At 48.0% G+C, this 12,044-nt stretch overlaps 1 protein-coding gene across 1 annotated transcript in view; it reads right to left on the reverse strand.

Annotated features, from left to right (window-relative positions):
* CA6 (carbonic anhydrase VI) overlaps positions 1 to 11,818 on the reverse strand; it is a 24,857-nt gene extending 13,039 nt beyond the window's left edge. The window contains exons 1-3 of the mRNA XM_010849932.1: positions 11,689 to 11,818; positions 7,849 to 8,028; positions 1,651 to 1,799 (exon numbers count right to left, since the gene is read on the reverse strand). Coding sequence (XP_010848234.1) covers positions 1,651 to 1,799; positions 7,849 to 8,028; positions 11,689 to 11,752 — 393 coding nt within the window. The 5' untranslated portion in view covers positions 11,753 to 11,818. The remainder of the gene's footprint in view (positions 1 to 1,650; positions 1,800 to 7,848; positions 8,029 to 11,688) is intronic.
* Between the last annotated feature and the right edge of the window lie 226 nt (positions 11,819 to 12,044).

The raw sequence follows: 12,044 nt of genomic DNA on the forward strand, positions 1-12,044 counted from the left end.
AGGTGTATGGAGTGGGTTGCCATTTCCTTCTCCAATGCATGAAAGTGAAAAGTGAAAGTGAAGTCGTTCAGTCGTGTCCGACTCTAGCGACCCCATGGACTACAGCCCACCAGGCTCCTCCATCCATGGGATTTTCCAGGCAAAAGTACTGGAGTGGGGTGCCATCGCCTTCTCCGAATAATCCTCACTAGCCACATCTTTTCAGGTAGTGTCTCATCAGGTCTCTGTTTTGAAGTAGAATCCAATAGGCTTTCCTTATGAAGCCTCCTAGGTAGCACTAGTGGTAAAGAACCCGCTTGCCAAGGCAGGAGCCTTAAAATACGTAAGTTCAATCCCTGGGCAGGGAAGATCCCCTGGAGGAGGGCATGGCAACCCACTCCAGTATTCTTGCCTGGAAAATCCTATGTATAGAGGAACCTGTCAGGCTACGATCCATGGGCTTGCAAAGAGTCAGACATGACTAAAGCGACTTGGCAAGCACCCGTCCTAAGCAAGAGAGGAAACCAGCAAATCTACCACACAGAAATCCAGCTGAAACTAAAGAGGGCTTGCCCCACTCTCTGGGCTGTATACTCCTGCTTTGGGCTGACTTCGTGAAGGAGGGGACCCATCCGGAACCCCCAGCACAGAGCAGTGATTAGTGGTGAGTGAATGAAAAATAAATTTAACCTCAGGGTGACCTGACTCACCACTGCACAAAGTGTTTTTGGCTGTTTTAGTGAGAAAAGTAGGGCTTACCTGGTAGTCCAATGGTTAAGAATCTGCTTTGCAATGCAGGGGACACCAGTTCAATCCCTGGTCCAGGAAGATCCCACGTGCCAAAGGGCAACTCAGCCGGTGCAGCACAGCTGCTGAAGCCTGCACACCCGAGAGCCCGAGCTCCGCAACAAGAGAAGCCACCTCAATGAGAATCCTGTGCAGCATGACAGAGAGTAGCCCCCACTCACTGGAACTAGAGAAAGCCTAGAAGCAGCAAGAGCCACCAAAAAATAATAGTGATAATAAATTAAAAATAAATTAAACCGGGCTTCCCTGGTGGTTCAGTAGTAAAGAATCTGCCTCCAATGCAGGAAACCTGGGTTTGATCCCTGATCTGAGAAGATCCCACATGCTGAGGAGCAAACTAAGCTTCTGTTCCGAAACAACTGAGCCTATGCGCTAGAGCTGGGAGCTGCAATTACTGAGCCCACATGCCACAACTATGGAAGTCTGAGGCTCTACAAGTCGTGCTCCACAAAAGAAGCCACCGCAGTGAGAAGCCCAACCACTGCAACTAGAGAAAAGGCCTAGCAGCAATGAAGATCTGGACAGTCAAAAATAAAATAAATAAATATTTTTTAAAACAGGGCTTCCCAGGTGGCTCAGTGGTAAAGAATCCACCTGCCGATCAAACACAGGAGACCTAGGTTTGATCCCTGGGTTGGGAAGATCTCTTGCAGGAGGAAGTAGCAACCCACTCCAATATTCTTGCCTGGGAAATCACATGGACAGAGGAGCGTGGAGGGCTGCAGTCCATGGGGTGGCAGACTGGAGAAAAGCCCTCGCAGTGGCAAAGAACCAGGACAGCCAATAAATAAATAAATATTTTTTAAAAAGACAGTAACACAAACATGACTATGGGGTTTGAAAGAAAGAGGAGCCTGAAGGTACCTCAATTATGTATCGCATCCCATCCACAGTGTGCTCAGAGCCGCTGATCTCCGAGGATGCTCCGCCCCAGTGGAAGTGCATCTGCTTGGCTAAGTACTGCGTGCCGTCGGAGGTTGTCATGCGCATGGTGGATGGCAGGCTGATCTGTACTAGAAGAGAAGACGAGGGGCAGGGAGTGTGCGGACGGGCGGGGACAGGACAGGCCCGCAGGTGAGGCAGCGACCCTGCTCACCTGCCCACTCCTGGAGCAAGCTGGTGCTATAGACAGACCTGGATTGCCATGGGCAGGGTGACCCCTGCAGAGGAGGCACTGGCACACAGGGCCAGTTGGGGACCAGGCCCTGAGCTGGGCTGGACAGGCACTTGTCCCAGGGCACACACCTTCCCACTCAGGACCAGCAGGTCAGGGGCAGGACACCAAAGGGCAGGTCCAACTGATTACCCTGAAAAAATAGGGCTAGTGAGTGTGGAAGCCTCCACTCTTCACCTGTGGCCAATTTTGGAATTTGCCCACAGGGTAGGGAACAGGAAGTGGGGCCTCTTGGGACTGTTTTGATTACTTTTACTGCTAAGCTAAGTTGCTTCAGTTGTGTCCTACTCTGTGCGACTCCATAGATGGCAGCCCATCAGGCTCCCCCGTCCCTGGGATTCTCCAGGCAAGAATACTGGAGTGGGTTGCCATTTCTTTCTCCAATGCATGAAAGTGAAAAGTGAAAGTGAAGTCGCTCCGTCGTGTCCACCTCTTAGCGATCCCATGGACTGCAGCCTACCAGGCTCCTCCGTCCATGGGATTTTCCAGGCAAGAGTACTGGAGTGGGGTGCCATTGCCTTCTCCGTTACTTTTACTACCTGAGGTGAATACCCTGGAAGGCTGAATTGAGGTCATTATCTTTTCCATGATGTGGTTAAAATCTTCATCCCACGTTGACTTCTAGAACCAGCCCAACTAAACAACCCATCCCGCTGCATAGAAGGGAGCATCCCTGAGGGTTTCAACCCTTTTTTTGTTGCTGAACTGCTCTGGGTCTTCATTGCTGCTCAGGCTTTCTCTAGTTGTGGTGTGCTAGCTTCTCATTATGGTGGCTTCTCTTGTGGAGCACAGGCTCTAGGGCATGTGGGCTTCAATAGTTATAGCTCCTGGGTTCTAGAGCACAGGCTCAGTAGTTGTGGTGCTTGGGCTTAGCTGTCCCGTGGCTTGTGGAATCTTCCCAGATCAGGGATCAAACCTGTGTCCCCTGCATTTGCAGGTCGATTCTTAACTACTGGACCCCTAGAGAAGTCCTTTTATTTTATGGACCAAAGAGCCAACCCAGGGAGGTAGAAAGATTTGCAGTCACTCAGTTCATAGGTCCAGGCAGAACCAGGCCTGGACAGGACATCATCACTGCAGGCCTCAATTTGTTTTCAGAAGACAAGAGATCAAATTCTGTGGCATGTCAGGGAACACGCAGACTCTCAGCACGGTATTGAATTTGATGTAATCATCAACAGTTTCAAACGTTAGGTTCTTGCCGACAGGAAAATGGTTCAGTCTTCTAGCTAACTCATGCCTTGGGCCCTACAGACTTTCTACAGGGAAGTCACTCTGGTCAGAAAGCTGTCTTGTTTATTCCACTGGCTCAGGCCTCAGAGAAATCTCTATATTTTGGAATGAGTCAGGCAAAAGGGAGACATGCAGAGTGACCCCAAAAGTGACCAAGAAAAATATCTATGAGAGTATAACTTAGGACTTGGAAAGGGACAGTCAGCATCTGTCTTGTTAATAAGGTTTTTCTATTTAAAGTCATTGATGATAGTTATAAGCAAGCACATTTCTTAACGAGCATATATGAGATCTTTGAGGACTTCCCTGGTGGTCCAGTGGTTAAGACTCTGTACTTCCCATGCAGGGGGCATGGGTTGGATCCCTGGTCAAGCAATTAGATTCCACACTTCTCAAGGTGTGGCCAAAAAACCCCCAAATTAGGAATTTGATATCTGTCAAATGCCCCCTGCTTCCTTTCCAGAAGCAGCAGGAAGCTGTGATGACAGCTTCATAATATGCCAGAAGGCAGGAATCTGGCCTCTGAGGTTTTACATGCCCTTTGGCAGAACAGGTGTTTTGTGTTTAGTGCTTACAATGTGGCCTGCCTCAAAGTCAGTGCTCCCATGAGGAAAATGGAAGAGTTTATCAAAGAAGGTGTTCAGTTTTCTGTGTCCAGAGACTGCAGAGCTGAAGACAGTTAGTACCACAGAAGACGTAACAGAGATCCCGATAAGCGTGTTTCCCCAGAAACACAATCCCCTGCAGACAGAATGTCTCAGTTCTCAAGCTGTATCAACAGGATTGCACAGGCCGGATTGAAAAATGGCAGCACTTCTGGGCTTATCACTGTGCTTTTGAAAAGGTGAGGCCAACTAGCCGTCCTCCCCAAAATCAATTTGCTGAACCTTCCGGATTCTGACAATTGATTTAACTTCCAGAACTTACTCTTCTTTGTTTGGAACTAATTTAACCAGATTCTTATCAGCCCAGAAAAACCACATGATCTGAGCATTTTCTGTGCTCATGTCTACAACAAAATAGAGAAACTGAAAGCAAGTTTTAGAAGGACTTCCCTGGTGGTGTATGCTCCCAGTGCAGGGGACCTCGGGGTTCAATCCCTGGTCTGGGAAGTAGATCCCACAAGCCGCAACTGAAGATCTTGCACGCTGCAACCAAGACCTGGTGCAGCCAAATAAATAAATAAATATTTTTTGGAAAAGAAGAAAATAAGCTTTAGAAACTTTTGCAGCACTTTCTCTCAACATCCAAGTGTGTTTTCGATTTCTTTTTGTTAAAATGTAATTTTATATCTGTATTCTAATCTAATAATAAAAATGGAAGGATATAAACATTAAATAGATATATAAAGCAGAATTTGAAATTAAGAACACAATCCCATTGACCATCTGCAAATCAATGAGAAAGGCCTTGAAAAAGAAACTAATCTTGCAACGCTTGATCTTGGACTTCTACTCTCCACAACAGTGAGAAAATAAGGTTCTGTGGTTTAAGCCACAAAAACCCCACAATATCATTTACATTAGCACTCCCTCCCAATTAAATAATTAGGTATAAAGCTAATGAATTATATACAAGATCTATATGAGGAAAACTGAAAAATTCTGATGAAAGGAGTCACAGAATAACTAAAAAAATGGAGAGGTAGTACATATTCCTGGATAGGAAGACTCACTATTGTCCAGATGTCAGTTCTTCTCAATGTGACCTAGAGACTCAGTGTGGTCCCAATCAAAACCCCAATAGGTTATCTTGTAGATGTCAACGAACTAATTCTGACATTCACATGGAGAAGCCAAAGGCCCAGGATAGCTGACACAGTGTTGAAGGAGGGGAATAAAGTTGGAGCACCAATGATGCCCAACTTTAAGACTTACTGTAGAGCTTCAGTAGGGACATCTGGTGCTCCAGTAGCTAAGATGCTATACTCCCCATCTAGGAGCCCGGGTTTGATCCCTAGTCAGGGAACTAGATCCCACATGCAGCAACTAAGACCCAGTCCAGCCAAATAAATAAATTAATTTTTTTTTAAAGGCTTACTAAAAAGCTACAGTAGGGACTTCCCTGGAGGTTCAGTGGTTAGGACTCTGCACTTCCACTGCAGGGGGCATGGGTTCAATTCCTGGTCGTGAACTAAGATCCCACACGCCTCTCTATAAGGCCAGGGGGAAAAAAAGCTACAATAATCAATGCGGTGTGGTCTTGGTGGAAGAATACATAAATAGATCGGTGAACCGAAAAGAAAACCCAGAAATAGACCACCATAAATATATTCAACTGATCTTTAACCAAGTAGCAAAGGTGATGTTGTTATTGTTCTTTACTTGCTGAGTCGTGTCTGATTCTTTGTGAGCCCCATGAACTGTAGCCTGCCCAGCTCCTCTGTCCATGAGATTTCCCAAGCAAGAATACTGGAGTGGATTTTCATTTCCTTCTCCAGGGGATCTTCCTGACCCAGGAATCGAACCTTCATCTCCTGCATTGGCAGGGGGATTCTTTACCACTAAGCCACCAGGGAAGCCTATGGCAAAGGTGATACAATGGAGCAAAGAGAGTCTCTTCAACAAATGGTGCTGGAACAACTAGACATCCACATGCAAAAAAAAAAAAAAAGAATCTAGATAAAGACCTTATACGCTTCACCAAAATTAATGCAAAATAGATCACAGATCTAAATGTAATGTACAAAACCATAAAATTCTTAGAAGATAACATGGGAGAAAATCCAGATAACTTTGGGTATGGTACCTTTTTAGATTCAACAGCAAAGACGCAATTCGTGAAAGAAAGAATTGATAAGCTGGGCTCAATTACGATTTAAAACTTCTGAAAAAGAGAGCATCAAGAGAAGTAGACAACAAGCCATAGACTGGAAAGAAATATTTGTACAAGACACATCTGATAAAGAACTGCCACCCAAAATATACAATGAACCCTTAAAATTCAACAATAAGAAGACAGATAACCCAAAGACCATAACAGATACCTCCCCAAAGAAGATACACAGATGGCAAATACACATATGAAAAGATGCTCCACAGCACAGTTCATCAAGGAAATACAAATTAAACCAACCATGAGATGCCACTATACATCTATGAGAATAACCAAAATCCAGAACACTGACAACACTAAATGCTGGCAAGGATGTGGAGCAAGAGGAACACTCGTGCATTGCTGGTGGGAATGCAACACGGTGCAGCCACTTTGGAAGAGAGATGAGCAGTTTCTTACAAAACTAAACATACTCTTACCATACAATCCAGCAATCGTGCTCCTTGCTGTTTTCCCAAATGAGTGGAAACCTTATGTCCACACAAACATCTACACATTGGTGTTCATTGATGTTAATAGCAGCTTTATCCTTATTGCTAAATCTTGGAAGCAGCTAAGATGCCCTTAAGTTGGTGAATGGGTAACTGAACTTTGGTGCATCCAGACAATGGAATATTATCCAATGCCAAAAAAGAAAGGAGCTATCAAGTTGTGAAAAGACACAGAGCAACCTTCAATGCATATGACTAGGTGAAAGAAGGGCTTCCCTGGTAACTCAGCTGGCAAAGAATCTGCCTGCAATGCAGGAGACCCCGGTTAGATCCCTGGGTTGGGAAGATCCCCTGGAGGAGGGCATGGCAACCCACTCCAGTATTCTTGCCTGGAGAATCCCATGGACAGAGGAGCCTGGCGGGCTGCAGTCCATGGGGTCGCAAAGAGTTGGACACGACTGAGGGACAAAGCACAGCACAGCACAGGGGAAAGAAGCCAGTCTGAAAAGGTCCCACTCTTCTGCCAACCTCCCAGATGCTTCAGAGAGTGATGTTGGAAGCAGGATCTTGACATTCGTGATAAAATGACGCTTTCATGAATTATTTGTGGAGGTTGGTGATCCAAATCATAGGTATCTGAGGGCTGCTACCTTCACCAGCCACATGAAGAGCAATGGGTTTTATTTTCTCAATAGAGCAAAGAGGGAATCTGAGTCCTATGACCCTACCCTCCATAAGCCTATGCAAATGGACAGTAATGGGAGTAGAAAGGGATGTTTCCAAGGAGGACACAGTGGAGGAATCAGACATCTGGGGACTGTGTCCAGCTCGACCATTAGAGACTGTATGACTGGAAGTCCCTTAGATTCTCAAAGTCCCTGGTTTCAGCCTAAAAAATACCTCCCTCTGGGCTTGTCTTGAGGCTTGGAGGAGATGAACCCACATGGTGAAAATGAGAAAGATGTGTGCCAAGGTATAGCTGGATTTTATAAGTGTCCAATCTGGGCTTCTAAAATAGGGGGGCCCCAACACCCAGCCTTTCCTGTCTGACCTTCACACATAGAAAACGTGGCCAATCAGACCAGGGCACAGATCAACAGAACACACAGTGGGCCGTGCAGCTTCGCTGCGTTGCCTGTCTGTCTGCTGAATTTCCGCTGGTTGGGTCAGAGTGGGCTTGGAGAGAGGCCAGTGCGAAATGAAGGGGTGAGTGGGGAACCGAGTCTACAGACAGCTGCTGCACGACCCGGGATGAAGTGCCAGGACTCAACACCTGCAGCCCCCAGGCCACACTCTGCAGCTCTGGTGTCCAGCTCCGGGCAGCCCTGCCAGCCTCCCCCACCGCCCGCTTCCCCCAGGGACAGAAGCCGGTCTGTCGCCCATCCTTACCCGTGTGGCCGTTGTTGGTCATGGGGAACTCCCCTTGCCGGAGTCCGTAGCCTGTGAGGTTCAGAGCCCTCAGGGAAGGGTTGTACCGAACTTTCTTCATCTTCAGGTCAATGGGCGACTGTCTTGTCCCCCCACAGTCCGGGTACTGCAGCCTCCAGTGTTTTTCATCCAGCACCCCCTCTGACATGGGAGAGAGCCAAGGGGGTCACAGTGAGAGGTGCTGCCCAGCCGGGCCCTCTCTGTGGGCACTTCACCCAGTATAGAGGCCAGAGCTGGTAGCTCACAGCAGGGCCTGGCCAGGGAGGCCGGCAGAGGTTGAGATCAAGGCCGGAGGCCTGCCTTCCAGAAAGCAGAGCAGGGCCTCCAGGAGGTGGGTTGTTGTTGTTCAGTTGTTCAGTTGTGTCCAACTTTTTGTGACCCCATGGACTGTAGCCTGCCAGGCTCCTCTGTCCCTGGGATTTCCCAGGCAAGAATATTGGAGTGGGTTGCCATTTCCTTCTCCAGGGAATCTTCCTGACCCAGGGATCAAACCTGCATCTCCTGCAATGGCAAATGGATTCTTTACCACTGAGCTATCTGGGAAGCCCAAAGAGGCAGGAAGGGCTTCTAAATCAGCTTCACAGACCCTGGAGGGCTTCGGGGCTGGTTCCTAATTTTTCTGTTGCAACCACTGGCCCTGAGAACATGGCTTATTATTTTGAAAGCAATGGCTATCTTTAAGACCTAGCTTTGGTTTTTCCTTTGAGTGACTGTCAGCTGATGAATATGGGATCTGGCTATGGTGCTAGTGGTAAAGAACCTGCCTGCCAATGCAGGAGATAAAAGAGACACAGGTTCGATCCCTGGGTTGGGAAGATCCCCTGAAGGAGGGCATGGCAACCCACTCCAGTGTTCTTGCCTGGAGAATCCCATGGACAGAGGAGCCTGTGGGCTACAGTTCATGAGGTCACAAAGAGTCAGACCTGACTAAAGGAACTTGGCACACAGATGATAAATGGTCCTGAGGGCTCCTTGGCCTTGGCCTTCCTGTGTTACTTTTAAGGGCTTTTCCTCACTTCTTCTGAGTGGCAGTTTCCTTTCCCGGCCCTCAACATTATCAAAGCCCCATCTACACCCTACCGGCAGGACCTTCCCACCTCTTTTCTTTCCCAACCCCTCTTCACTGGTTCCCAGTATTGTAAAGACCACCTGGGTGCCTACACTGTGGATTCAAGGCAAGAAACGAAGCATCAGGTTCAAGGATGACCTAGAATAATTAGTTGAAAAAATGTCAAAGAAAGGAAATTTATCTTTTTAAAGGTAGTTACTAATCACAGAAAAGAGTGATAAAAGCAAGTCATCATAGGAATTCCCTGATAGTCTAGTGGTTAAGACTGTGCACTTCCACAGTTAGATACCTGGACTGGGAATTGAGATCCCACACACTGTGTGGACAGCCAAAAAATTAAAAAACAAAAAACAAAAAAAAGCAAGTCTTTGTAATGGGTTATTCAGCCTGCAAACAGTTGAGGAGTCTGGTCTCACCCATTTGCAACAGGGACTCCAGCTCTCTTTCCCCCTCACTGGGCAGCTGTGTCATCCACAGGTTATTTTGAGAAAGATGATCATATCTGAGCCTCTTATAGTTTCCTGGTTCAATAAAAAGTCAATTCTTTATTTCTCCTCCTCTCCTCACTATTCAATAATACACACCAAATTGTAGGCAAGTCTTTCCTAGAGGCAGATGCAAGCATCAAAGTCAGAATTTTTTTTTTTTTGCTCCGTGCCTGGCATGCAGGATCTAAGGTCTTGGGACCAGGGATCGAACCCCTGCTCTCTGCATTAGAAGTGCAGAATCTTAACCACTGGACCCCAGGGAAGTCCCAAGGCCAAACGTCTTGAGCACAGCCCCTTCATGGGCCAAATTGCTTTTTGCCAGCATGGGGGTTTCTCAAGTGTTTCCAAGAGGTAATTGCAGTAGCTTTCCTGTACTCCTGGTGTTTCCAGAAGGCCACAGTCTCAGGCTGTGCTGAGCTGAGAGGGACAGTCTGCACTGTGGGAATCCTCGCTTGTCCTTACCCTACAACCACCCTCAGCATCTATGGGCCTGCCCAAGCAGAAACCCTGGGGTCTCATGGCGCTGAGCCAGGGAGGGATCCTCTGGGTCAGACAGAATGATTGGTCAGTTGGCTGTCCTGCCCTCTGCTGCCAGACTTCCTGAACCTTCCCATGATGTCCCTAACTCTGCTGCCCTTGACTTAACAGGACACCCTAGGTGGACACTCCCCCCAGTATCTGAGGCCGGGGTGGACTGTGCAGAGAACAGGTTCAAAACCTGCTTGCTCCTGACTCCAGCAGCCGTGAGCATCCTCTTGGGCCCCATGCCTCCCTCCAGGACATAAAGGAGGAGGGCCAGGCAGGTGCTTTTGCTCCTGCCACGCAGAAGAGGTATTTCTTATCTGAACCCCACAATCTTCCTCTCTTTGGCTCACATGTGGGCCTGTGGTAAACACCAGAGTTTTTTTTTTTCCACTTCATGTCCTGTAAGTGGGGCTCAAGGTGTGAGTCTGGGGCTTCAGCAGGGCTAGGCAAGGGAGAGAGACCAGCCCGGAGGCCATGTAGTGGTCACTTGGTTCTCGGCACATTGAGTCATTCTAGATAAACTGTGTATCATGGAATTTCCAATAAGAAAGTTCTTGCAAACCCCACACATTCTCGGTGGGACTGCAAGGAGCTCCCTTCAACCACTTTTTTTTTTTCCTGTTGGAGGATAATTGCTTTACAATACTGTGTTGGTTTCTGCCATATATCAACATGAATCAGCTACAGGTATACATATATCTGGGCTTCTCAGGTGATGCTAGTAGTAAAGAACCTGCCTGCTAATGCAGGAGACATAAAAGACACAGGTTTGATTCCTGGGTTGGGAAGATCCCCTGCAGGAAGGCCTGGCTGTCCACTCTAATATTCTTGCCTGGAGAATCCCATGAATGGAGGAGCCTGGTGGGCTATAGTCCATGAATCAGACATGACTGAAGCGACTTAGTACCCGTGCATTCATATGTTACCTCCTTCCTGAACCGCCCTCCCATCACGCTATCCCACCCCTCTAGGTTGTCACAGAGCACTGGATTGAGCTCCCTGAGTCATACAGAAATCCCCACTGGCAGTGTGTTTTACCTATGGTAATGTGTTTGTTTCCATGCTCTTCTCTCAATTCGTCACACGCTCTTCTTCCCCTTCCTGTGTCCACAAATCTGTTCTCTATGCTGGCATCTCTACTGAAGTGAAAGTGATAGTCGCTCAGTCATGTCCAACTCTTTGTGACCCCATGGACTATAGCCAGCCAGGCTCCTCTGTCCATGGAATCCTCCAGGCAAGAATACTGGAGTGGGCAGCCATTCCTTTCTCCAGGGGATTTTCCCAACCCAGGGACCGAACCTGGGTCTCCATCATTGCAGGCAGATTCTTTACCACCTGAGCCACCAGGGAAGCCCCTCGCTGTCCTACAGATAGGTTCATCAGTCCCATCTTTCTAGATACCATACACGTGTGTTAATATACAGTATTTGTCTTTCTCTTTCTGACTTACTTCACTCCGTATAACCACTTTATTTTTTATCTACACAGACAAAGAGTGCAAATGGCTTTGCTGTCAGGAGCACTGAGTGAGCTGTCAAGCCAGCACCAGGAGTGGAAAAGCATGGGGAGAACTTTGTCGTCTTCTCCCTAACCGAGGTCTCCCCCAGCCCGAGACGCAGAGCTCCCAACAGCACCGCACAGAGTTGTCACACGTGGTCGCCCCTGACTGACCAGGCTTCACCCTCGAGAAGTGGGCACTGCCCCTGGGGTGGGCCTTACCTGAGTAGGTCCACTCGTGCTGGGCCTGGGCTCCCACCACGAGCAGGAATAGCAGGGTGATCATGCTGCAGCAGGTCTGGAGTCAGGGCCGATGCTGCGGAGGCTCCTCTTTTAAAGGCTCAGAAACCGTAAATAACAATTTACCGGGTCTGGCTGGCTGATCCACCCTTCGCTGTGCCCACTGAAAAATAGCACGCCCCCCACACCCGCTTCCCTGGCCAGGTGACGCGCACCTGTCCCATCACCTCTGGCACAAGCACTGAGTCCACTTCGCCTGAGGGTTCGGATGTTTGCTGTCTGATTTATGAAAACTCACTCAGAGGGTCACACAGTGCAGCCTTTGTGGGCAAGCAACT

The sequence above is a fragment of the Bison bison genome, unplaced genomic scaffold (genome assembly GCF_000754665.1).
Source record: "Bison bison bison isolate TAMUID 2011002044 unplaced genomic scaffold, Bison_UMD1.0 scf7180017864289, whole genome shotgun sequence".
In the NCBI taxonomy this organism is placed as follows: Eukaryota; Metazoa; Chordata; class Mammalia; order Artiodactyla; family Bovidae; genus Bison; species Bison bison.